Source organism: Mesoplodon densirostris, chromosome 15 (genome assembly GCF_025265405.1).
Source record: "Mesoplodon densirostris isolate mMesDen1 chromosome 15, mMesDen1 primary haplotype, whole genome shotgun sequence".
Taxonomy (NCBI): Eukaryota; Metazoa; Chordata; class Mammalia; order Artiodactyla; family Ziphiidae; genus Mesoplodon; species Mesoplodon densirostris.
The window spans coordinates 19,326,671-19,353,576 of NC_082675.1; the positions used below are offsets into that span (position 1 = coordinate 19,326,671).

The 26,906-nt window shown below is 46.0% G+C and overlaps 1 protein-coding gene and 1 non-coding gene across 3 annotated transcripts in view; both read left to right on the forward strand.

Moving 5' to 3' along the window:
• Positions 1 to 26,906, forward strand: part of SGSM1 (small G protein signaling modulator 1) — an 85,996-nt gene that overhangs the window by 47,974 nt on the left and 11,116 nt on the right. The window contains exons 13-20 of one of the 2 annotated variants that reach the window (XM_060119232.1): positions 6,769 to 6,907; positions 9,399 to 9,463; positions 11,315 to 11,460; positions 14,877 to 15,005; positions 20,182 to 20,364; positions 21,615 to 21,683; positions 23,344 to 23,934; positions 25,494 to 25,618. In XM_060119232.1, the coding sequence (XP_059975215.1) occupies positions 6,769 to 6,907; positions 9,399 to 9,463; positions 11,315 to 11,460; positions 14,877 to 15,005; positions 20,182 to 20,364; positions 21,615 to 21,683; positions 23,344 to 23,934; positions 25,494 to 25,618 (1,447 nt within the window). Of the gene's footprint in view, positions 1 to 6,768; positions 6,908 to 9,398; positions 9,464 to 11,314; positions 11,461 to 14,876; positions 15,006 to 20,181; positions 20,365 to 21,614; positions 21,684 to 23,343; positions 23,935 to 24,623; positions 24,769 to 25,493; positions 25,619 to 26,906 lie in introns of those variants that run through there. The other variant, XM_060119231.1, reaches the window with a different exon arrangement.
• Positions 17,937 to 18,009, forward strand: TRNAE-CUC (transfer RNA glutamic acid (anticodon CUC)). The gene has a single exon. It is a non-coding gene; the product is annotated as a tRNA-Glu (tRNA).

Genomic DNA, 26,906 nt, shown 5'->3' on the forward strand with positions numbered 1-26,906 from the left:
AGTTGGGATCTTGGCAGCCTTGATTTCCCCCAAATGAAAACAAATAAGCACTCTCTGCTTAGCTAATAAAGATGTCCATGGGCACAAGGTGGCATGGGGGAACAGCAGTGATATGGGCTCTGGAATCCTGGTTGAACTTGGGCAAGTCACTTCACCCCTCTGTGCCTTGGTTTCCTCATCTGTAAAATGGGGATGTTCATAGACCTATTTCATGGGACTCTTGTGAGGAACAAATGAGATAAAGCACTTGGCACAGAAAGAACACTCACATGCTATTATGTTGTTATTATTATTTTACTTCAATATATTGTTTTAAGGATTCAGTGAGATAATAAGCTGGTCAATGTAATGCCCATAGAATGAGGCCTCGCATACAGTAAGCCCTCAATAAATGGTTGTCAAGACAGCAGAGGGGGGGAACTTCCTGGTGGTCCAGTGGTTAGGACTCTGCATTTTCACTGCTGAGGGCGTGGGTTCAATCCCTAGTCGGGGAACTAAGATCAAGCAAGCCGCGCAGCGTGGCCATAAATAAATAAACAAACAAACAAATAAATAAAAGCCAGCAGAGGGGAAGGGAAGCCCTGGGCACTGGCACACAAGATTATAACATATGTCCTACAGTTTGCATGGTGACTGCCATGAAGTAGATGCTTAGTGAATGGAAACTGTTGCTATGAAGATCTTCATTACCAGAGTGCTGTGGTGACGATGAAATGAATTAATATTTGAAAAGGTCTCAGAAGGAGGCCTGGCATTTGTTAAGCACTGTGTGGATGTCTGTTAAACAAATCAGTAATAAGTTACAGGCTCTTTCTATAAACCTTATTTTAAATATTTAACCCTCTGCAGCCCTGTTCCCATTTGATGGATAATGGCTCTGAGATTCCCTTTGCTTAAGTGACCACGCTGGGCAGTGAGAGGCTCTTTTGAAAGCAGACACCCTCCCTGGCGAGGTTGGACTAATCGTGCCAGGCTGCTTAATGCTCCAGTTCTCATTCACTGCTGTCGGAGCTGGGATGTGGGCAGGCTTGGTGGTAAGGTCTTATGTTGGTTGCTTGGGTTAGCCTGTGTTTTCACATGTATTCAGTTAGGAGCAAAGCCTCATGTTCCTGTGTCTTTAAGAGCTATGGAGTGTCCTGAAGTGTATTGCCACATCCGTTCCCGCCCAGGATCAGGGTCTGAAGCCGTCCTAGCCTCTCTGCGGTACCACGGCTCACGTGGCGCACACCCACCCCCACTGCCCCCAGAGAGCTGATTTATCAGAGGGGCCAGTGCCCTGTGGCTGCCTTCCCAGGCAGCTCTCTCCACAGGGCCTCATCCAACAATTTGTAGGCTCTTGCTGGGAGCCAGGCTGGGTGCTGAATGTCTTACTTATTTGGGGAATATCCACATTAGCCTGTTGTGGCCCTGCACGTGCCAGGGGAACAGATGCTAGCTGCACCCACCCACACCCTCTGTGCAGGCAGCTCCACTGCCAGCTGCCAGCCTTAGTGTCTCCTTGCCTAAGGGTTTCTCCAGCCACCAGGGTTCCTTCTGCCCTGGTGGGTGGGTGGGGTGGATTACAATCAGTGCCTCCCTGGAGCAGCCCTCAGCCAGTGCCCGGTAGGAGCTGGTGTATAAATGCCCCAGCTCCCTTACCCCTCAGGTGAGAACACTCTGAAATGTGTGTTCTGCACATGTCCTAGAGGTCCCCCATGAGATCAAGTGCCAGGTGCCCATGATGGTAACTGATGCAGTGACCAGCTCATTACCCTCTTCGCCCTTCCCGTCCTGTGTCCTTTCACTTCTCCCCTACCTGTGCTTCTTGGGAACATCTCCCAACTTGCACTTAAATCCTTGTCTGCCTTCAAGGAAGCCCCAACCAAGACAGTGTATTTAGAACAGGGCTTCTCAATCTTAGCACCACTGACATTTCGGATGGAATAATTCTTTGTGGTTGGGGGCTGTCCTATGCACTGTAGGGTGTTGAGCAGCATCCCTGGTCTCCACTCACTAGGTGCCAAGTAGTAAATCTGCCCCCACCACCAACACCACGTTGTGACAACCAGAAATGTCTCCAGACACTGCCAAGTGTCCTCTGGGGGCCAGATTGCCCCCGGATGAGAACTGCTGGTTTAGAGAAAAGAACACATTACTACTTTCAAGTCTGCCACTGCAATGTGGCCAAGTGACTGGCCCTCTCCAGACCTCATTTCCTCATCTGTAGAATTGGGATAACAGCAGTCCCCACCCGGGATCATATTCTTAGAAGTCAGCTCAATGATACATCACACACCTAATATGACAGATGCCCTGTGAGCAATGGTGGGTCTCATGTCCTAAGTGCCACTGTGTGCCGAGCCCACTTCTGTGTTCTCTCCATGTCTTAATTCACTTAATCCTCACCACAGCCCTCCCAGGCAGGTACCATTGTCATCACCATCCCGCCTTGTTCAAAGGAGGAAACTGAGGCACAGAAAGGTTAAAAAACTGGTCCAGGGTTGCCCAGCTAATCCTTGGCATAGCTGGCATTTGAACCCACATGGTCTGGCTCCAGAGCTTGTGCTTCTTACATCCACTCCATGCAGACTGTTTTGATGGGAGGGTGGGGGAGGGCATTGTGGTTTCACTCCCTTCGTCCTCAAGGTCAGGTTCAGCCCACATGGAAATGGTGACCCCCATCCTTGGTTGATTTTCTCAGGACCCTGAGCCTCACAGAGTTTACAAAACAATCCTGTTATGATTTTCATCTGTAAGACCTGTAAAGTAGTTTCTGAAGAAGTGCCTAAATCTGAAATCAGCAAACCCCTTCTTGTGGGCCAAATTCAGCCCACTGCTTGTTTTTATAAATAAAGTTTTATTGGAACACGGCCACACCCATCCATTTACATATGATCTGTGGCTGCTTGAAAAGCCACAGCCGCAGAGTTGAATAGTTGGGGCAGAGACCACATGGCCCACAAAGCCGAAAATATTTACTGTCTGGCCTTTTGCAGAAAAAATATACAGATGCCTGCCTTAAATAATGAGAGAGAAGAGTTTCCCCCTGTGGGAAGGAATATGTGGCCACAAGTGGTTCTAAACTCCCTTTCCGTGTCTTCTCACCCCTGTCTCCACCACCTGGTTCTGTGCCTGCTTCTTGTGCACAGAGGAGGCAAAGACAAGTTCTCAAGCGTTTAGGTGGGTTCACAGTCAGAGGAGGGCATTTCCAGACCCCTCTGTCGCCAAGACGGTCTCTGTACTGTCTGGTATGGGAGGTGTGAGCCATATATGGTCCTGAGAACTTGAAGTGGGGCTAGTCCAAATTGTAAGTGTACGGTGCACACTGGATTTTGAAGATTTTGTACCAAGAAAATGAATGTAAAATATCTCATTAATAATTTTGTATTGATTCTGTGTGAAAATGATAACATCTGGTGGGACCTCCCTGGCAGTCCAGCGGTTAAGACTCTGCACTTCCACTTCAGGGGACGTGGGTTCGATCCCTGGTCAAGCCTGGTCGGGGAACTAAGATCCCACGTGCCACGCCGTGTAGCCAAAAAAAAAAAAAAAAAAGATAACATTTGGAGTTTATTGGGTTAAACAGCACATATTGCTGATTGATTTCATCTGTTTCTTCTTATGCTTTTAGTGTCGCTATTAGGAAATTTTAAATTATGCTTGTACCTCACATTGGATTTGTACTGGACAGCACCTGCCCAGTGCAGGGTTTCTCAGCCTTGGCACTGTTGACATTTTGGGCTGAATAACTGTTTGTGGGTGGAGGAGGGAAGAGTCTTATATATTATATAGGATGTTGAGCAGCATCCCTACCCACTAGATGCTAGTAACATCTAGCTAACTCCCAAGTCATGACAAGATGTCTCCAGACATCACCAAGTGTCCCTTGGGAGGTCAACATCACCCCGGTTGAGAACCGCTGGTCTAGGGCAAGAATGGTTTGGGGAGACAACAGCCAGTAGGAAAACAGCTGAGAGAGTATGAATAGGATCTCGGGGTCTGATCCTCTAGGTTGGAATCCTGGCTCCACCACTTATTAGCTGAGTAGTCTTGGGCATGCTGCTTGAACTCTCTGTGCCTCAGTCTTCTAAGCTGTAAAAGGGGATAATGATAGGACTTGAGCTCGGGAAGTGACAGCTCTTCTTATTGGGAAGAGAAGGGGAGACTTAGTCAAAAAGACCAGCTGTGGGCCTCCCTGGTGGCGCAGTGGTTGAGAGTCTGCCTGCCGATGCAGGGGATACGGGTTCGTGCCCCGGTCTGGGGGGATCCCATATGCCACGGAGCGACTGGGCCCGTGAGCCATGGCCGCTGGGCCTGCGCGTCCGGAGCCTGTGCTCCGCAACGGGAGAGGCCACAACAGTGAGAGGCCCGCATACCGCAAAAAGAAAAAAAAAAAAAAAAAAAGACCAGCTGTGCCAGTGACTAGCTGGTGAGGCTTTGAGTAAGTTGTGTCACCATTCTGAGCCTCAGTTTTCTCTTCTGCAAAATAGGAAAAAAAATGCATTCCTTACAGGGTCGTTAGGGGTAAGGCAATCCCCTGCATATAGTAGAGGATGTGCACCCAGCACAGAGGAGGCACTTTATAGGTAAAAGCATTCTTTCTTCCTCTGATGAAACACAATCCATGGGAACTAAGTGGAACAGGACAGGGGAAGGTTTCAAGCCCCAAGGAATTGGTTCTTTTCGCCTTTTCAGTGTTCCGGGCACCGCAGACCTTCCATTTCACCAGGGCTTTTTATTTTGTCTCTTAAGTTGCTTCCAGTGCCATGGGCAGCACTTCCCCTGTCTCCGTGGGCCCTGCCTGGATGGTGGTTCCTGCAGGACAGTCCGCGTTAGTGGTGGCCAGGGGCAGTCGGTGGGCGCAGACCAAATGGGACACCACCCTTCCCACATCAAGCCAGAAGCTGCAGCCCCCCAGTACTGTCTGGGCTCCCCCCACCCCTGGGGCTGGGTGCCAGCCACCTCTGCCATGTTGTCATTTGAGTCTTGGTCCCAGGGGAGGTGGAGGCAGGAGAAATATTGATGCCCTCACACTGCCCTACCTCCGTGCTGCAGGACGCAGCTTGGAGTGTTGCGGGTTCTGTAGCAGAGGGATCCATTGATGATGTCTGCAGGGTGTGAGAGGCTGGGGGTGGAGGCACGCTTGCCACATCTGCGTGAAACTGATCAGTGCTTCCCTGAGATTGGCTGAGAACTGGGACTTTTTCTAGAACATTTTACAGGGGCTTACTGGTCTTTCTTGTCCAGCTCATTGGTGAGTCTATGGGGAGGAGTAGGGCAACAAGCCACTTTTGGTGGCCTCAAGAACCTCATTCTGTAGGCAGCTTTGTATTCTGTCAGTGGGTGGGGGCAGACACTGTCAGCTACGGATCTGTGGTGACTAGGGGGGCCGGATCCACAGCTCCCCCTCCCCTTAGAGCCCAAGGGAAGAGGCCAGGTATTACCAGTCATCCTTGAGGAGGCATGGCTCATGGGGCAAATGAGTACCCCTCTTAATTTCCTAAAGCAGGGTTTGGCAGACTATGGCCCACAAGCCAAATCCAGTCTCATTCTGTATAGCTCATGAACTAAGAATGGTGTTTACATTTTTAAATAATTGAAAAAAAATCAAAAGAAGAATAATATTTTGTGACATGTGAAAATGATACGAAATTCACATTATAGTGTCCACAAATGAAGTTTTATTAGAACATACCCATGCCCATTGGTTTGCCTTTTATTTTTGGCTGCTTTTGCATTACAGCAGCTGAGTCAAGTGGTTATGATAGTGGCTTGCAAACCCTAAAATATTTTCTACCTGGCCCTTTACAGAAAATATTTACCAAGCCCTGTCCTAGAGAAAACAACTTTTTTGCACCAAGAGGCCAGGAAATTAACTGTAGAAATTCTAATGCCTGGGTCACCGGTGTGTTTGTTCTGCAGCACTGCAGATGCTGCGGTTTCCACGGAGCTGGGAAAGAAAACAGTAAGGGAAACTATAAGTGCTATATCCTTGGGAGCAATTGATCAGGAACCACCAGTGTCCAAGAGTTAGGAGATCATTTGTGCCCTCTTGGTTCTCAAATGTGGCTGCTACCTCAAAACTATTTTTGAAACATGGACTCAAGGGCTGTATCTCCAGGATACAGCCTGCATATAGTAGGACCTACTTGAATTCAGTAGGTCAGGGGTGGCATACAGGCATATGGCTTTTTAACACGCCCCCCAACCGGATTCTGGGGGGTTGCCAACCTATTTGAGGATCTCTTGGTAGAGCAGCTCCAGGCCCAGGACCAAGGACAGTGCAGGCCCCCTCCCTTGCTGTTGGGTGCCCTCCCTCACCTGTTGAGTCAGGCTTCCTTACATCTCACCACCAGGAGCTCCCCGTGAGACCTACCTCTGGGGACTCGAGGCCATCAGCCTTCCCCAGACGTCCCCAGCAGGCTCCCCTTCCTTCCTGGCAGCCTCCTATGAGGACAACTGAATGACAACATGGTGAGGCTTGGCCTCCTGCTCGGGGGTTGGGCCTGTCTCCTTGGCTCTGATCTCTTTCTGTCTGTTCTCCTTCTGTCTCTTCGGCTTTCATGGGCTCTGCCCCTCTGCTGGGGGCCCGAAATCTTGGTGGTGGCTTTCATTGGCTTGGATGGGCTCAAGGACCTGGTTTGGGGTCGCTGTTTCCTGCTGTGACGTTCAGGGTCTTTCCCTATCCCTGTGCTGGTCTGGGGGTGAGCTGCTTGCTTTGGGGTGAGGTTTCTGTGACCCACATAGGCTTAACCGTGGCTCTTCCTCTGCCCCTTCTACCCACCACAGGCCCCCAGGACCTGATGGATGTCTCCGTGAGCAACCTGCCATCCCTATGGCAACCCAGCCCACGGAAATCTTCCTGCTCATCCTGTTCACAGAGTGGCTCGGCTGATGGTGGCTCAACCAATGGCTGCAACCATGAGAGGTATGAGGGGCTTGGACTGTGGATGGAGGGAATGGAAGGATTTACCAAAGATTTGCAGATGCCCATTTCTTGCCTTGCCTTGAATTCAGAGGAGTGAACATAGGCTATAGAATCGTCCCTGTCTGAGTTAAATCCTAGCCGTGTGAAGCCCTAGCTGTTGGAGCTTCCTTACATATATCGATCAGGATAAACAAGATTATGATGCTGTAACAAACAATCCTAAAATCTCAGTGGCTTATTACAATAAAGGATTGTCCATCGTGCATATTCATGCTGTGTGTCTATCCTGGGTCAGCTGGGGGCTCTGGTTTCTCCACATTAAAGGGCCTGGCAGATGGAGCCACCACCATCTTGAATATTGCAAATCACGGTGACTGAGGGAAATGGAGCTCTGGATGAGGTTTAACCAGTGGTTAAATGCTCCAGCCCGAGTGCAGCACTTACATTTTCACTCACACCTCATTGGCCCCACCAACAAGGGACCAGGAAGTGCGTCCTACCACACTCCTGGAAGACAGAAGCTGGAAATATTACTTAATGACAACCAAACATGCCTCAGTTTGCTCTTCCAACAAGTGGGGATACTAATGCTTACGTTATGTAGCTGTTGTAAGGACAAATCACATAATGGTTTAAGGTGGCCAGCATGTGTACCTGGCATATGGTGATGTTCAATAAATGACACTTTTTAGTTCATTGCATAAAGTTAAATCCCCAGATCATCTCTCTCCTTGCCCACAGGGCTTTGTCTCCTTGGAACTACGCAGCCCATTCCTGAGACTGGTCATATTTCCCGTTGACCCCGCCTGGCCTGGCCTAGGACAATGGAATTCTTTTTTCCTTGCTGGGCCTCTGTCCCAGTGGGTGGTCCAGTCTTCAGTCATGGGCGTGTAAATGGGGGCCAGCATCAGATAAAGCCATATACTTACTTCCTGGCTTTCAGGGTGTGGTCTCTGGGCCAGCAGCACCATCACCCAAGCAGATTCTCTGTCCTTCATCCCAGACCTACTGAAGCTGGATCTGCATTTAACAAGGTCCCAAGATCATGTGTGTACTTTTTTAAACTTGAGAAGCACTGAAATGACCAGAGATTCTCACATTTTCATAGGCATCAGAATCACTTTGGGGATCACGTACTGCTTCCTGGACCACTTACTGGAGATCCTGACTGAGTAGGTCTGTGCAGGACCTAGGAATCCACATGCTGGAGAAACCCCAAGTGATTCTGCGGCTGATGGTGCATGGACAATTGACAAATTCTGTTCTAACCTAGTACCTCTCATAGTATCTGCTTCCACATCTGTAATGATAGGGAACTCACCACCTTGCAGACAGCCAAGGCCACTGTGGGGCAGCTGTCAGTGTGATGCTGTCCTTATGTAACCCGAGGAAGCCAAGCCTCACCAGCCTGAGGGCACAAAGAGGGTGACTTTAATGTTTAATGCCTCCATATGCATAACTGGAGGACTTCAGCCATGCCTTCTTCCCAGTCTCGCTGGGTTTTTAACGGGTGTAATATTCCTCCACTCTGTTTTCTCCAAGAATGCACAACGCTACCTTCAGCAGTCCTGTTTTCTCCATCAATTCTGAGGCCTTCTTTCAGCCACAACAGTCCCCCCCACTCACCCAAATTCCCATGCAAGGAGAAGTTCTGAGGCATTACCTCCTTGGCAGTCAGCCAGAGTCTGAATCGCAGTCTGGCTCCACTTTGGTTCAGCTGGGTCACTTTAGAAGTCAGACATATGGCTGTATACGTATGGCTGATTCATTTTGTTGTACAGTGGAGGCTAACACAACATTGAAAAGCAACCGTACTCCAATCAAAAAATAAAAAGATGTCAAAACACTTTCTGCTGGTGAAAGAAACCCACTTCAAACTGGTGCGAATGAAAATCTGTTGATAGAACTGAGACATCCAGAGGTATGGTGGCTTCAGGCATGGCTGGATCGAGATGCTCCATAGAGGGATGTCTGTTTCTTTGGCTCTTGGCTCTGCTTGTGTCTATGATGGTTTCATTCTCAGGCTGGCCCTTCCTGTGCAGTAGTAAAAATGGATCCCAGCAGCTGCTGCCCTACATGCCACTGGCTTAGGAACTCAAGCAGAGAAAAGAGTGTCTGTTTTCTAGTAGTTCCAACAAAAGTTCCAGCGCTGATTTTCATTGGCCCAGGTTGGATCATGTGACACACACACACACACACATACACACACCCCCGACCCAATAACTGTGACTCCAAGCTGAGTCATGTACTGGGTAGAATCAGCTCTACCCAAACCATAGGGACAGAGTTGGGGAGGAGGTAACTCCCAAGCTGATAACAGAAGAAGGGGCAGTGATGCTATGTAGGTACAAACAATAATACCCCCAATCTACTTGACTGGCTGGTTTTAATCTGCTCCCTAGAGATAACGAGTTATGCTCCTCTCCAGCAAACCTGGGCTACGTGTGGATCTGTACTAAGTGTCTTCCTTTTCCTTCCTTCCTTCCTACAGGGCTCCCTTGAAGCTTCTCTGTGACAATATGAAGTACCAGATTCTTTCCAGAGCCTTCTATGGATGTGCGTATTGGCCTTATTTGCCATTGTGGTCTCCAGGGAGCATTTATTCAGTGCCTACTGCATGCCAGCAATATCAGGGGAAGGAGCCTGACTCCTATTTCCTAGGTGTCTAGTTTTGGTGAAGTTACATTAACCTTTCTTAGCCTCAATTTCCTCATTTACAGACTGGGCATAAAATTTCTCCCTTGGTCCTAAGGGGAGGCATTGAACACTTGCTGGAAGGGGTTTGGTTTAATCACCATTGCATCTCCAGTGCCCACCTTAGAGGGTGTGTTTTCAGGATTGAATAGAAAGCAGGTATAAAGTCCCTAGCACCTGGCATCGTGTGCAGTCGGTGCTCAGTAAATGTCAGTCCCCTTCTCCTATAGGCCGAAGCAGAAGAGTAAGATGGCCTGATCCCTTCCCAAAAACTTAAAAACTAAATTCATAATACAGGTGCTCTGATTATTTCCAATTAACAGATGAGGAAACTGAGGCACAGAGAGGCAAAGTGACTTGCCCAAGGTTACACAGCTAATAAGAGACAGAGCTGGGGCTCAAACCCAGGCCTGCCTGGTGGCAAAGCCTCTGTTTTTTCCACTCTGCTATTTTGATTCTTAGCAGGTTTTATTTCCCCTGCCTCACAGCCTAGATGGGGAAGATAAAATGTGTATATTTTCTGGGATTCTAGGAAAGTGTTAGTACATCCTTCCTGGGCCTGCGAAAAAATAGTGCAGGTCGTACTGGCCTGGAGAAACAGGGAAAGCGTGAGCTCCCCAAGATGAAGGTTTTTGCCTGTTCTGTTACTACCCATCCCTAGTGCCTAACGCAGGGCCTGGCGTGAAGAAGGCATTGGGTGAGTATTTATGGAACCACAATGGAAGAGCTTCCTGGTAGAAGGGTTGGGGATCGAGATGGGTCTTGATGTCATCACATGATGTGGTTCCTCCCTGATGGGGGTTGAGAGCCCAAGTTCTGGAGCCAGACAGTCTGCATTCAAATCCCAGCTCAACACCTGGCAACGTGACCTGGGCAAGTGATGCACGCAGACTGTGCCTCAGTTTCCCCACCTATAAGATGGGCGTAGTAAGAATGCCTGCTTCATAGGGCTGTAGTGAGAATCAACTAAGTTACGTAAGCTCTGGGAACAGCTCCCTGGAACAAAGTGTGCTATATAAATGTTAGCTATCGTATCATCCTCATCGTAATCATCATGATTACCCCTGTTGTTGGTAGGAGTGAGTCCTCAGGCTCCAGATGGTCCAGGGTCCTCTCTGGGACTCAAGGATGAGTTGGGGGTCAGTAGCCAGAAGGAACGGGCATGGTCAAAGCGCACACAGGCCAGCACCGGCTGAGTGCTTCCTGTGGACCCGGCACCCAGGGTGGAGCAGATGAAGGGGGGCAAGTTGGTGGCAATTGCTCGAAGGGCCCTCAGCATCTCCCCCAGCTACTGACTGGCCAGGGCCTTCTTTATCCAGCTGCAGTTTGAACGAGTCATCCCCCTCTCTCCCATTCTCTTTCTCTTGGTATGGATTGGAGGCACCCCAGGGCACAGTGAGCCCGTGGAGTCACTGGCCTCTTCCTGCCTCCAGCCTGTGAATTAAATGCCTTGGTTTCCAGCAGAGGAGGTGCTGGGGCTGAGAAAGGTGACATGACTTCCCCAGGGTCACAGGGCTGTTAAGCAGTTAAGCCAGCAAGTGACTTTGCCTCTCCAAGCCTCACCTTCCTTATCTGGAAAAGGGGGATGATGACAATTTGCTGGTCACGAGGGTTCAGTCAGATTGCGAGTAGGACAGTACTTTGGAGACTCCGTGAGACAAGGCAGAGGGTGTTGGATGGTGGACAATGACACTTTTCCTTCCTCCCCGGCAGGGCTTGCCTACTGCAGACACCTGTCCACTGTGAGGACCCACCTGTCAGCCCTGGTCAATCACATGATCGTGTCCCCGGACTTGCCCTGCGATGCTGGACACGGGCTGACAGCCGAGATCTGGGAGCAGTACCTGCAGGACAGCACAGTAAGGGTTGGCCTGGCTCGGCCTGCCGTGGGGCAGAGACTATGGGGAGACAGAGACTATGGGGGGACCTCTTATCATCTGAGGAATAGACCCACCTGCGTGGGGACTCAAGTGTTGTGACATCCTTGGGTTCTCCATACACATATTGAAGGTCCCCTCCTCGAGAGTTCCAACACCCATAGCCTGCTTCTGCCCATTGGGGTGAGGATCAGGGAGGGTGGAGAATACATATGTTTGCCTGGAAGGAGTAAAGAATGAGTCAGTCAGTAAGCATTTATTAAGCATCAGCTGTATGCTCAGTCCTGTATGATGTGCTGTGACTTCCCGGCCAGAAGAATTTACAGTCCAGTTGGCTACTTAGAATGATGAGAGTAGCTAAGTTAGAGGGAGGCAGCTGGACCAAGGAAACCCCACCACTACATGAAACCCTTTTCTCTCATCTTTGTCTCAGGGCTCGAGAATTCTACCATTAGCTATTTCGCCTGGAGATAGATTTCTAAGATTCTCTTATTAGAATACAAATATTCCTGGAAGGGAAATGTTTATGTGTGAAAAAAGTTTCATGGAGAAATAATTTGGGAAACAAGCTTAAACAGCTTTCTGTGTCCTGCAGGACTTGTCAGAGCCTTGGCTATGCTGATATGCTTGTCACGCTCAGGAAATTGGGGGAGTGTGGGAGAGCATATGGAACGTTCCTTCCAATGTATGTGGCCGCAGGGACCTTTGTTGGAAAAGTACCACCTATGGTGGAAGGCAGAATCCACTCTAAGAAATACTGGTTTGCTGCCAAGTTCAGGCTCTCAGAGGAGATACCCATTTCCTCCACGCTGGGTAAATGCAGTGGCTCCATCAGCTGCATCCCTCCTCCCTGGGGAGGGCCAAGCTGGTGAACACCTGGCTCAGCCTGGCTTCCCCACGTTGGGGGAAGGTGCTATTCTGTGTATTAATCTGGGAATGCCAGGGGACTCAGTGGGAAAAATAAACTGATTCCCAAACCTGGACAAGCAGAAGGGTGGTTTTTTTTCCCGGAAATAGTTGCTTTTCTAAATTACAGGAGGAATGCCTTCTTACTGTAACAATTCAAAGAATGAAGAACACAGGTGTACAGAATTTTTTTAAAGTTTTTAAATATCTTCTCTCTGCTGCACCCCCCTAGTTCTGATCCCCTGAATTAATGAATAGTATCCGTTTGGTGTAGACCCTGCTATACATTTCCCATACTTACACATCCACAGATATGTCTATATAAATAAAGCTGAAACTCATTTTTTAATGAGATAACATTATATTTGTATTTTAAGTGACCAACTAACTTTTATATCAAAGACATCTTTCAAATCTCTAAGTAAAATATTACACGTTAGAACCTTAGCACCTTATATATGGGTGGACCATAATTTAGTCAAATCTTCCTCTAATGATGGACATCTGGGCTGTTCCTTTTTCTTTTTTTTTAATTATTTCAAACAGTGCTGCAGTCAACATCTTTATAAGCATATACCTTTCTGCACTAGTTCTCTTATTTTGAGGGTAGAGTCCTAGAAATGTAACTGTTTGATGTCCATTTTAAATTTAAATTGAAAGGTTATGGTGTTCATAATCCCTGGCAGTCTGTGAGAGCGATTGCACATTTCCTGAGGAATTCGAAAGTTTTATAGACTTCTGGGCTCCACTCCAGCGGCTCCAGCTTTACTGATTGAGCACCTCTAAGAGTGGAGCCCAAGAATTTATATTTTGAAAGTTCCCCTTCCCCAGGGAATTCCCTGGCAGTCCAGTGGTTAGGACTCCGTGCTTTCACTGCCAAAGGCCCGGGTTCGATGCCTGGTCAGGGAACTAAGATCCCATGGGCTGTGCGTTGCAGCCAAAAAAAAAAAAAAGAGAGAGAAAAAAAAGAAAGTTCCCCAAATGCTCCTCGCAATCTCCCCAGTTTGGGAGGCAGTATCCTAAGGACAAATTGGCTGAAACAATAAATAGTCAAAAATAAATATTTTCCATCTCACACTCCTGCAACCCTTTCACAATCTGCTTGGTTGCATCGTTGTGTCAGGGTGGACTGGGCTGCAGTAACACATAGTCCCCGCTATTTTAGTTGCTTGACACCATAGAGGTGTATTTATTGCTCACTTAACAGTCCTGGGTGGGCATTCCTGGTGAGTGGGCATCTCTCCTCCCTCTAGAGGGTCAGGGATCTTTCAGTCTTGTGGCCCTACCATCCTCTGGGGCCTTGTGGTCATCTGCTTCCAGCCATCAGAGGGGAAATGGAAAGTGTGAAGGGAGTACACCTGCTTCTTCAAAGCCCTGGCTTGAAAATGGATTACATCACTTCCTCTTACATCCTTTTGGCCAGAGCCCAGTCACATGGCCACACCTACCTACAAGGGAGGCTGGGAAATGGAGTCCAGCTATGGACTCTGGAAGAAGAGAACACAGATGTTTGATGAAGCGTTCACAGCCTCAGCCCCAAATAGCTCCCTAATTTTTATACAGCATTGACAAGGCTGTCAATACACTATGAATAAAAATTCCTAACAGGAACAAAATGGCTGGTTTTGCCATTGTGGTTGGGTACATTTAAGACTAGTGTTAAGAAGTGAAACATGCTTTTAATTTTAGAATGTGAAGTAAAGAGGTGGGAGGAAACAGGACCCTAGTGCCCTTCAGGGTAGCCTTCTGGCAGTCATTGGCACTTTACACACACACACACACACACACACACAGATAGGACCCTCTGGTCCCCCAGCGCGACTGCTTGACAAATTGTATCTGCAAAGCCTTTGCCTGGAAATGAATTTTAAAAAAGAAAGAGGACAAATCTATTCCACAGTACAACAAACAGTTGCTAAAGTCATTCTTGTGTGCACAAAAGCTATTAGTGTACGAAGAATCAGCTGGAAATGGTTCCTTTTCAGTTTAATTCGCTTTAAAACAATTTTCTTAGTGCTGAGTCAAGATTAATAACTCCAAGATAATATTCCCCAATAAGCACAGTACACAAAATTGACTAAAAATTAAGTAGAAATGTTAATTCATTATATTCTGACCTTTGGGTTTTGTTTTTGTTTTTTACAAAAATGGGTTCACCCTCGACCTATTCTGCATCTTATTTTTTACACTTAACAGTATACACTGAACATCCTTTTATGTAGGTTCTCATAAATGTGCCTGCTGCCCTGTTACTCTCCGTGTGGTATTCCCACGTAGGGATGCAGCATTCCCCCATTGGTGGGCAGTTATGGGGGTTCCTGGGGTTTTGCTTTATTGTATGATGCTGCGATGGATATCTGAGCCCATGTGGCTTTGATTGTTCACAGCATGATCACTGAGGGCTAAGTCTGAGAAGCGGGACTGCTGGGTCACAGAGTCCATCCGCTGGTTTCCTGTTGAGCAAATCCTTTGTTTCCCCCCACCTACCACAGAGTTATGAGGAGCGGGAGCTGCTGCGTCTCATCTACTACGGGGGCATCCAGCCAGAGATCCGCAAAGCCGTGTGGCCCTTCCTCCTGGGCCACTACCAGTTTGGGATGACAGAAACAGAAAGGAAGGAGGTTGGTTACCCCTGATGGGCAGTGGGGTCTTTGGCAGCAACAAGAGCCAGGTAATGTGGGGCTGGGGGAGCTCTGGTCCCATGGTAGACCAAGGTGGGGCAGGGAGATGTTGGGGAGTCAGGAAGCTTGGGGGCAGCACAGTCCAATAGAAACAACACACGCCACAGATGTCATTTTTTTGAATAACTTTTTCATTTTGAGGTAGTGATAGATTCACATGCACTTGTAAGAAATAACGCAGAGATATCTCATCCTTTATCCAACTTCCCCCAGTGGTAACTTCTTGCAAAACTATAATATCACAGCCAGGGTATTGACATTGACATAGATATACTGGCAATGTATCAATCTTTATTTTTACATTAAAGTCCATATTTTATTGCATTTCTTTTTTGTTGTTTACAATGAATATGTATATATTTTTAATTGAGATATAGTTTATTTGCAATATTATATTAGTTTCAGGTGTTCAACGTAGTGATTCAAAATTTTTATAGATTATACTCCATTTATAGTTATTATAAAATATTGGCCATATTCCCTGTGCTGTATAATATATCCTTATATATATGTGTGTGTGTGTATATATATATCTCAATCTTAATCAGGCTTCGCATTTTACTTGTACTCGTGTGTGTGTCTATTTAGTTCTCTACAATTTTATCACACGTGTGGGTTTGTGTATCACCACCACAGTCAACATACTGAACATTTCCAGTGCTACCAGGGTCCTCATGTCCTTTTATAGCCAAACCTACCTCCCTCCCACTCACTCCCATCCCTAACCCCTGACAACCACTGATCTATTCTCTATTTCTTTTTTTTTTTTTTTTTTTTTTTTGTTTTTGTTTTTGTTTTTTTTTTTTCGGTATGCGGGCCTCTCACTGTTGTGGCCTCCCCCGTTGCGGAGCACAGGCTCCGGACGCGCAGGCTCCGGACGCGCAGGCTCAGCGGCCATGGCTCACGGGCCCAGCCGCTCCGCGGCATATGGGATCCTCCCAGACCGGGGCACGAACCCGTATCCCCTGCATCGGCAGGCGGACTCTCAACCACTTGCGCCACCAGGGAGGCCCTATTCTCTATTTCTATAACTTTGTCATTTCAAGAATGTTGCAGAAATGGAATCATACAGTGTATAACCTTTGGGAATTGACTTTTTCCACTCAGTGTAAATCTGTAGTGATTCATCTAAGTTGCTGTGCGTATCAATTCTTGATTCCTTTATACGGCTGAGTAGTGTTCCACAGTATGGATGCACCACAGTTTAACTCCACCTGTTGATGGATAGGCAGGTTGTTTCCAGTTTTTCGGTGATTACAAATAAAGCTGCAGTGAACCTTCATATACAGGTTTCCATGTGAGCATAAGGTGGAATAAATGCTCGAATGCAGTTGCTGGGCCCGATGGTAGTTCACACTTTTTGTTTTATAAGAAACCGCCAAACTTCTGCAGTGGCTGTACCATTTTATCTTCCTGCTAGCACCGTAGGAGTGATCCACACCTGCATCTTCACCAGGGCTTAGTGTTATCACTATTTTTTATGTTAGCCACTTACAGGAATGTGTACGTGGTATTTCGTTGTGGTTTTAACTTGCGTTTCCCAATTGACTAGTGATATTGAACATCTTTTCACATGCTCACTTGCCATCTGTGAATCTTCAGTGAAATGTCAGATCATGGCTTCTGTTCATTTTCTTATTGAATTGTTTCATTTCTTTACGGTTGAGTTTGGGAGTTCTTTTTATGCTCTAGATATTAATTCTTTGTCATATATGTCATTTGCAAATATTTTTTCCCAGTCTGTACCTTGTCTTTTTGTCTTCTTAACAGGGTCTTTTGCAGAACAAATTTTTAGATTTTTGAGGAGGTTCAGTGTATCAATTTTCCGTCTGATGGATTGTGCTTCTGGTGTCAAGTCTAATAATTTTTTGCTTAGCCCCAAATCCTGAAGACTTTTTCTCCTATTTTTCCCTAAAAAGTCCATGATCCATTTTGAGTTCATTTTTGGATATGGTGTGTCATTTAAGTCAGGAGTTTTTGTTTGGTTGGTTGGTTTGTTTTGGTTTTTGCCTCTGGATGTCCAGTTGATTCAGCACCATTTGTTGAAAAGGCTATCCTTCCTCCATTGAACTGCTTCTGCACCTTTGTGAAAAATCATTTGGGCCTACATTTGCAACAACATGGATGAACTTGGAGGGTATTATGCTTAGGGAAATGTCAGGCAGAGAAAGACCAATACTGTATGATATCACTTATACTTGGAATCTAAAACATAAAACAAACTAGTGAATGTAACAAAAAAGAAAGAGACTCACAGATATAGGGAACAAACTAGTTGTTACCAGTGGGAAGAGGGGAGGGGCAAGATAGAGGTAGGGATTAAGAGGTACAAACTACTATGTATAAAATAAATAAGCTACAAGGATATATTGTACAGCACAGGGAATATAGCCAATATTTTATAATAACTATGAATGGAGTATAACCTTTAAAAACTGTGAATCACTGTGTTGTACACCTGAAACTTACGTAATATTGTGAATCAACTATACCTCAATTTAAAAAAAAATGAAGGAGAAAAAAATCAGTGGGGCTTTTTAGAGTGGCATCTATTTCTGGATTCTCTATTCTGTGCCTTTGATCTAATGCCACACTATAATTAGTAATCTTCAGGTAATACCATACTATTTTCATTACTGTAGCACATATGGAATTTTAAATGTTTTAGTAGTTACATTTTAAAAAGTAAAAAGAAACAGACACAATTAATATTTTTAAAGTTTTAATTTTAACATAATTTTAAGTTCATGCCAAGTTGCAAAAGTTGTGATACAGAGGTCCTAGGTACCCATCACCCTGCTTCCCCCAATGGAAACATCTTATAGAACTATTATATATAGTGTATTGTCAAAACCAGCATATTAAGGAAATTCCCTGGTGGTCCAGTGGTAAGGACTCGGCACTCTCACTGCTGGGGCCCTGGGTTCGATCCCTGGTCAGGGAACCGAGATCCCAAAGGCCTCGCAGCCAAAAGAACCCCAAAAAACAAAAAAACAGCACATTAACATTGGTACAGTACAACCTAGGATTTCATTAGTTTTTGCATCCGCTCCTCTGTGTGTGTGTGTGTGGTTCTATGTCATTTTATCAGGGTGAAATTAATTTTAATAACATATTTTATTTAACCCAGTATATCCAATATATTACCATTTCAGCATGTACTCAATATAAAAATTATTAGTGAGATATTTTACATTCTTTTATTCATACTGAGTTTTCAAAACCCACTGATATTTTACACTCCATGTCTGTGTACCATCTGTGCTACGATTTACTAAGTATTTGTCTTTGAATTGATTCACTTAAAAATTTATATAACTTACTTAAAAAGGCATTTTATATCCCTGCCATCAATGGAAAACCAATATGACTTGCCAAAAGAGAAGGAAACTTCAAAAATAAATAGAATGTGACAAAATGATATAATTCAGTTCTACCTAGATGTCACAGGCTGCCTGAGGCCTCTCTCTCTTTGTTTAGAAGGGAGATTATAAAGTATTAAGGATGGATTAAAGACACAGTAGTGCCAGACTGGCCTTCCTCATAATCAGAAAAGTTGAATATGGAGACTTTCTCACACTGTGGTTCCATATGCTGAGGCTGTGCCACGAACTGTCTAAAATGATCTCAGGACCAGCATGAGGATTCCAGTGTGCCAGGCCCCGTGTTCGGGACTGGGAACCCAGAGGTGCATTAGATAAGGTCTTTGCCAGTTTAGGAGGGTTCATGCAAACTCAGATGGAGGCAAACTCAGGGGCTTTAAGAGCACAGAGGAGGCACCTCCACCGGGCAGAAGCCTACCTGCATTCTTTGAAGAGGTTGCTTTCCAGGTGAGGAGACTGAGGAAGGGCTTCTGGGAAGAGAGACGCCTGCATGATGCGATGTGTGTGTCTGTGTGCATTTGTGTGGGGAGGGGCGGAAGGGCGTGTGGACATGGGTAGCTGGGGACGTGGGTAGCTGGGATGTAAAGGACGAGGAGGGTGGGGGCAACAGTGAGAAGCAGGGCTGGAGAGGAAACAAGAGGAAGACTGCCGAGTGGGAGAGGGACAGGAGGGGCCAGGCTGGGACAAGCAGGCACCAGGAAGGAAGGTCATCTGGGTGAGGGGTCCTGGAAGCCTAGCCTAGGATGGCAGTGGGAACAGGGAGGTGGGCTTGGATGAATCTTCGGGAGGTCAGCAGGAGGGAGCTGCCCATGACAGGCTTGGGCAGGGTGGACCCGGAGCCTCTCTCTGGAAGCCCTGACTAGCTAAAGGCCGCCCGCCCCTCCCAACCCTGGCATGGGGCAGGCTCCCTGCCCTCCCTCTTCTCCTTCCTGCCCCCTCACACCCTTTCGTCAGCTTGTCTGCCCCACTTGTGCCCAGAGGTCTGGCAGATTCAGAACCTCAGTTACCTGGGCTGTGCAACACAGAAATGAAGTAAGCTCCGATCTTCTCTGCTGAAATCTCACAAGGGGAACACTAGAAACCTGTGGCCCTTCTCTAAAGCCATTGCTGTAAGTAAAGGAAAGGGTCACTTTTATTCATCTTTGTGTTCTCAGCACCTACCCCCCATGCTGGGCACCTGGGAGGCCCCTGGTAAGTGTGTTGAGTGACTGGAGGAATGGACAAATGAGGCATCTTGCTCATCTTATGTTTCATATGCCTAGGTTGATGCCTAGCACATAGTAGGTACTTATCAACTTAAATGAACAAGTGAATGAATGAATGAATGAAGTAGGAAAAAGGAAAAGAAGGTAATAAAGAAATAAACAGTCTGCTCACTTTAGTATCCCCAAGGCTTAGTATACTGCCTGGCACAGAGTAGGTTGTCAACAAATATTTGAATAAGTGTATGAATGAATGAATGAATGAATGAATAAAAGAAGGAAGATAGAAAGGAAGGGGGGGAAAATGGAAAGAAAGAAGTTGCCTTGCTCACTTTTGTGTATCCCCAGGGCCTAGCCAGTGCCTGGCACATAGTAGGTGTTCAGTTACCAACTGATGGATGTTAACTCCATGAACGTTGGATGGGTGTTTCTAGGGCTCAGGGTCCCAGGTCAGAGCCACCATCTTCTGGGTTGGGTTGGTTGTCCCCTGGGATCCCAGCATTCCAGGTGACCGTGCATCTGCCCTGGCAGGTGGACGAGCAGATGCATGCCTGCTATGCACAGACCATGTCCGAGTGGCTGGGCTGTGAGGCGATTGTGCGGCAGAGGGAGCGGGAATCCCACGCGGCCGCCCTGGCCAAATGCTCTTCGGGGGCCAGCCTGGACAGCCACCTGCACCGGATGATGCACCGGGACTCTACCATCAGCAATGAGGTGATGGGTGGCTCCCCTCAGGGAGCTGGGGGCGGGGCTCTGCTCCATCAGGCTGTTGTAGGAAGGGTGAGGGCTGGGTGTTTGGGGCCTTGGGACAGAGTCTCACCCCTGGCTTTTAGGTGGAAGGTGACTTTGGAGTCAGACAGACCTCACTTCAAACTCCAGCCCCTTCATTTCTTAGCTCTGGGGCTCAGACAAGCACCTTTACTTCTGGGCCTCAGTCTCCTCATCTATGAAATGGGAATGATCATTTGTATAGGGGAGATTTGTGTACAACTCAAACAAGCTAGCATATATAAAGTGACCAGCACAGTGTTAGACTTTCATTTGTTCAGCAAATGCTGTTGAGTACCTACTATGTGCCAGGTACTGTCAGGAATGTCCTGGAATGTCAAGAATGCTCCAGTGACTAGGTCAGACATATCTGTCCTGATAGAATCTCCAGTTTAGCATCCCAAAGCAGGGGATGGAAAGAAAGTCAATTCCCTTCACCAGTGATAAATCCGTCATCAATTGCCACACTAATACTGTGTAACAAACAACCCCCAAAAGCCAATGATGTCTAACAGTAAACATATATTTTTTACTCATGAGTCTGTGGGTCAGCCGGGCAGTTCTGCTCAGCTAAAAGGTTTGTTGATCTTCGTTGGGCTCTCACATATCTGGGGTGACTCGGCCCTGCTCCTCACGTCTCATCCTCCAGCAGGCTAGCCTGGCCATGTTCTTGCAGTGAAAGCAGATCTTAAAGAGAGAAAGCAGAAAATGCGCAAGCAGTTTTTATGTGTTTGCCCTGTCGAGTTTGCTAACACCCCACTGGCCAAAGCAGGTCACTTGGCCAAGCTTAGCATCAGGGTTGACAGAAAGTAAAAGTTATAGGGCAAAAAGCACGTATACAGGGAAGGAGTAGACAATAGACATGCATACAACCAGTCCTTTGAGTTGAACTAAAATGTTAGTTGGAAGTCTCAAGTGCAGAGCAGTTAAAGGTGGGGTTCTCTGGTTGTGGGTGGGAGGTGGAGGTCCAGTGGCTGCTGTGGCCTCCGAGGAGGCTCCAGGGAGTGAGCCCCCGCCCCACTTCTATTTGATAGGTAGGAAGCTGAGGCCCTGAGAAGGGACTTGCCCGAGTCAGGGGTAGAGATAAGACCACACTTACTCACTTCCAGCCCAGCAGCCCCTCCTAAGCTCAATGTGGGGACCCTAAGCCCGGCGGCAGCCTCACCCACACTCCGTCCTACCCCTTTTTCTCTCAGTCCTCCCAGAGCTGCAGTTCGGGCCGCCAGAACATCCGCCTGCAGAGCGACTCCAGCAGCAGCACACAGGTGACCTCCCGGAGGCCCCGCCCCTCCCCACCCATCCCCCTCCCTCCAACCTGGAATAATGGGACTGGAGGTCCCTCATATACAGGTCACTCATGGTTGATCTGTTTTAGCTTTTATGCTAGCATTAAAAATTGAAGTTTTACCTACATGAGTAATACATGAAGCTCTTTTGCCTGTTAAAAAAATTAAAATATTACAGAGAAAACTAAATTTGGCTTTGACCACCCCTAATCCCCACATGCCCTCCCTAGGAATAACATTGCTATCTTCAGTTTGCTGTGTATCCTTCCAGACCCTTCTGTATGCCTTTACATACACAGAAATATATAGCCAGTATGTAATATATTGCGATGTTTAGTAATCTTTTAAAATTTCTAAATAAATACCATCAGATGTATTGTTCAACAGCTTTTCATTTCATTCACTGCAAAGAAATGTTAACACATTCTCACTCAATATTAAAGAAAAAAACAAAGTGAAAAAATGTGCCAAGTATGTCACCTTTTGCATAAACAGAGGAAATATTAATATATGTATTATATATCTATTTATATATATCTTTATATTTATATATATGTATATATAATATATATATCTTTATATTTATATATATGTATATAAGTGTATATTTATATATATGTATTATATATATCTATTTATATTTATATATATCTATTTTCTAAAACGATGGAAGGATAAACCAGAAACTGGTCAAATGGTTATTACTTAATTGGGGTGAGGGGTACAGGGAAAGAAGCTACATTTCCCTGAATGTACTTTGTTTTCTAGTTTTGATTTTGGAGTTAGGTAAGTTAACTCCAAAAGCAATTTAATCGAAAAGAAATCTTTTTAAAACCAGAAGCACATGAAATTAACAGTAAATCAAGTTGGTGACATAACCACACAGAAGAAATATTTCAAGTGATCTTGGGATATGATCTTATACAGTCTGCCTTGATGGGATATGGCCTAAAGACACAAAGAACCACAAATAAATCTTAGATATGTATCCTGGAGACTTTTCCATAATATTTCATATACATCTAACTAATTTTGAAAATTGATCCATAATAGTCCACCACATGGATGTTTTTTTAGCCTGTTCCATATGTGGTTAACTAATTTTTTTACTTTAAAAAAAGTGCACATGGGCTTCCCTGGTGGCGCAGTGGTTGAGAGTCCGCCTGCCGATGCAGGGGACACGGGTTCGTGCCCTGGTCCGGGAAGATCCCACATGCTGCGGAGCGGCTGGGCCCGTGAGCCATGGCCGCTGAGCCTGCGCGTCTGGAGCCTGTGCTCCGCAGCGGGAGAGGCCACAACAGTGAGAGGCCCGTGTACCACAAAAAAAAAAAAAATTAAGTGCACATAATTTTGTATGATAAAAGATACTCTTCCTCAGAGTCAACTGCCGTGCTTCCTTGTTTCTTTCTGGATTATTCTATGCTTATGCGTGCATATGGAGCAATTTTTTATTTTCTACACATGGGAGCATATATTACAACTTGTTCTGCCTCAGTCTTTTTACTGACTGTGTAGTGTTCCCCTGCAGGCATGTTCCGTATTTGAACCAGTCCCCTGTGGATGGATATTCAGGTCACTGCTGGAAGTAGCACCACAATAGACATCCTAGTCCCTCTGTCTTTGTGCACCTGGTCTGCAGGTCTTCGAGTCTGTGGACGAGGTGGAGCAGGTGGAGGCAGAATGCAGGTTGGAGGAGAAGCAGCCCAAGATCCCCAACGGGAACCTGGTGAATGGCACCTGTTCCCCAGACTCCGGCCACCCTTCCTCCCACAACTTCTCCTCGGGCCTCTCGGAGCACTCAGAACCCAGCCTGAGCACGGAGGACAGCGTCATGGACGCCCAGCGCCCTGCCCCACTGATGATTCGATCCAGGGACAACGGTGTGGATGACGGGCAGAGCAGCGAGGCCACCACTTCCCGGGATGAGGTCCCCCGTGAGGAGCTGGCTGTGCAGGACAGCCTGGAGAGCGACCTCCTGGCCAACGGGAGCATGGACGAGTTCGTGTCCATCACTGGCAGTATGGATGTAGCTCTGCCCGAAAGGGAGGGCCCTGCGATGGAGGGCTGGAGGGGCATCGAGGTGGGGAAGCAGAGCCAGGTGGACAGTGAGGACAACCTCTCAGAGGAGCCCGAGATGGAAAGTCTCTTCCCCGTGCTTGCTTCTCTGGCCGTGACCACTTCTGCCAACAACGAGGCATCCCCTGTGTCTTCTAGTGGCGTCACCTACTCTGTAAGTCACCAGGATTCTCCTCCACTCAATTTTCTGCAGCCTCAGGAGGGTGGGAGTGTCCCACAGACCGCAGTTATCCAGAACGACCTCTGGTTCATTGCCTTTTCCCATCACGGAGGGTTCACTGTAGAAACCCATTTGGGAGAGAAGATAATATAATACTTAAAGAACACAGGCTTTGCAGACAAACAGTGCTGGGTTCAGATCCCAGCTTAGGTACATCACTTTATCTTTCTGAGCCTCAGTTTCCCTATCTATTGCGTACCTTCCTCCCTGAGTTGTTTTCAGAATTAGTGAGTCAAGTCCTCTGTGCTCAGCCCATAGCGATCAATAGCAACCTTGATGGTGAGCATCCTGATTTACACTCAGGTCCAATATCTTTTAAATATTTTACTTTCTTGCCAAAAAGCCCAAAGCAAAGGACATCAACTGAAAGGGAGGTTTTCTGGGCCAGGTGTTGTATATCCATTTTCTTTTAAAGGAATTTTTATCTCTATCACAAAGAGTCAAACAGTCAGACAAGGCTGGATCCAAGAACTGGAAGCTGTCTGCCCCACATCTGCCCATTAGGCCCTCCCCAGAGGCAGTGGTAGTTACTTATTCTGCCCAAATTATCCGATGTTTACCCTCATGTCTGTAAATAATACACTTGTATTGCTACTTACTGATCTTTTCTTGTTTTTCTTCAGTTTTTGACATCTATTGACTCCCCACTGTGGAGGAAGAGGATTCAGTCTTCTTCCTTCCCCCGCCCCGCCCCCTCACCACACAAGTGAAACTGTCCCAATCCCCATCCATTCACTATGGTTATAGTAATTTTAGTTAAATGACTGTTTGGTGGTTATATTATTATAAGAATTTAATGCATAATCCATGTAGTAACCTGTATGTGTTTTTTCTTTCCCGCAAAAAATTTTGTTTTTCCTAGAAGTATTTTCATTTATTTGTTTGCTTTTTATTAGTTTGCTACATATATATTGTAGCCTATATAAACATATATATATCAACCTTACTTTTTTCATCTATAAAATGGGGATAGTAATTCTATACATCTCATAGGATTGTGTTGTTTTATTTTTTTTGTGTTTTTTTTTAATATATTTATTTATTTGGCTGCGCTGGGTCTTAGTTGTGGTATGCGGGATTTTCATTGCTGTTTGCGGGATCTTCGTTGTGGTGTGCAGAATCTTTAGTTGCAGCCTGCGGGCTCTCTTAGTTGCAGCATGCGGGATCTAGTTCCCTGACCACGGATCAAACACGGGCCCCCTGCATTGGGAGTGTGGAGTCTTAACCGCTGGCCCACCAGGGAAGTCCCAGGATTGTGTTGTTTTATAAAGGAAAAAAATAAAGAGAATTTTCATCATACAAAGTGAAAGAGGCTTTCTCAGGAAACAATAGCAACAAGAATAAAGTCGAACATCTGACTGGTCCAGGTAGAGGAAGTTTTTTTCAGTGATGACAGGAGAGGGCTAGGAGGAGGAAAGAGAATCTCTGGAAGACAGCCTCTCTGAGGAGTTGGGGTGTAATTGTTCTTTTCCTCCCCTCCTGGGGGCCCGCAGCCAGAGCTGCTGGATCTGTACACGGTGAACCTGCACCGCATCGAGAAGGACGTGCAGAGGTGTGACCGCAACTACTGGTACTTCACATCCGCCAACCTGGAGAAGCTACGGAACATCATGTGCAGGTGGCCGGGGCGGGGTGGGGGGGATGGATCAGTCGGGGATCGGGAGGGGATGGCACAGGTGTGTGCTACGGGGAGCCCATTTAGAATCGCACTCTCTGCAGCTGGCACCATGCCCACCTTGAATCTCATTCCAGCCCATCCTGACAATTATATAACAATTATAGTAATAATAATAATAGAGAACATTTATTAAGCACCTACTGTATACCAGGCACTGTCCTGAGCCCTTTACTAACATCATTTCACTTGGTCCTCACAACAAGCCTATGAGGTAAGTCTTATCCCCTTTTATAGGTGAGGAAATGGAGGCTCAGAGGGGTACCGCATTGCTCAGGGTCCCTCCAGGTGGGCAGTGGCTGTACAGGAACTCACCCATTTCTCTCGGACTGTAGAATCTCTGCTTTATTTCTTTAAGCCAGGATTTGGGGCTACTTGTTACTTTTCATTAAATAGTAAATATTTTATTTCTTGATATATGAAAGTAACCCATGCTTATTAAAAACCTGAATCAACCAAAGAAATCAGAAGTTCATAAAGTATAAAGAGAAACTTCTCCTTTTATATCCAGTCATTAATGCCACTCACCAAGAAGAAGAAACTACTGCTAATGGTTTAGTGAATATCCTCCCAAGCCATATATATGAGATATCTATATATACACATATATAATAGATAGTATATTATATAATATACAATGTTATACTATATAACATATATAATTATGATTCATATGTAGTATATAATTATATAAATATATAGTATAATATGAATATACACATGTTAATATATTGATATTTAGATAGTAATTAATATTTAATGTAATATAATGCTATATAACTATATAAATATAGAATGTAATTATACTATATAATATATAGTTATACTATGTAATATATAGGATAATATAATATGAATGCACACATTTTAATTTTTTTTAAATGTTTATCTGTGTTGGGTTATACTATAAACTATTTTTCTACAACTTGCTTTTTACACTCAACAGTGCATCCTGGACTTCTTTACATGCTACTCTAACTCAGGGGTTTGCAAACTACTACTACAGCCCATGGGCCAAATCCTGCCTACCACTTGCTTTTGTAAATAAATTTTTTTTTAGAATTTACCTATGCCCATTTGGTTGCATATTATCTGTGATTGATTGCCTCTGCAGAGTTATGTAGTTGAGAAAGAGAACATATGGCCTACACAGCTGAAAATACTTCTTATCTGGACCTCTCAGAAAAGGATTGCCAAACCCTGTTCAAAGCCTTCTTATTAATAAACACCA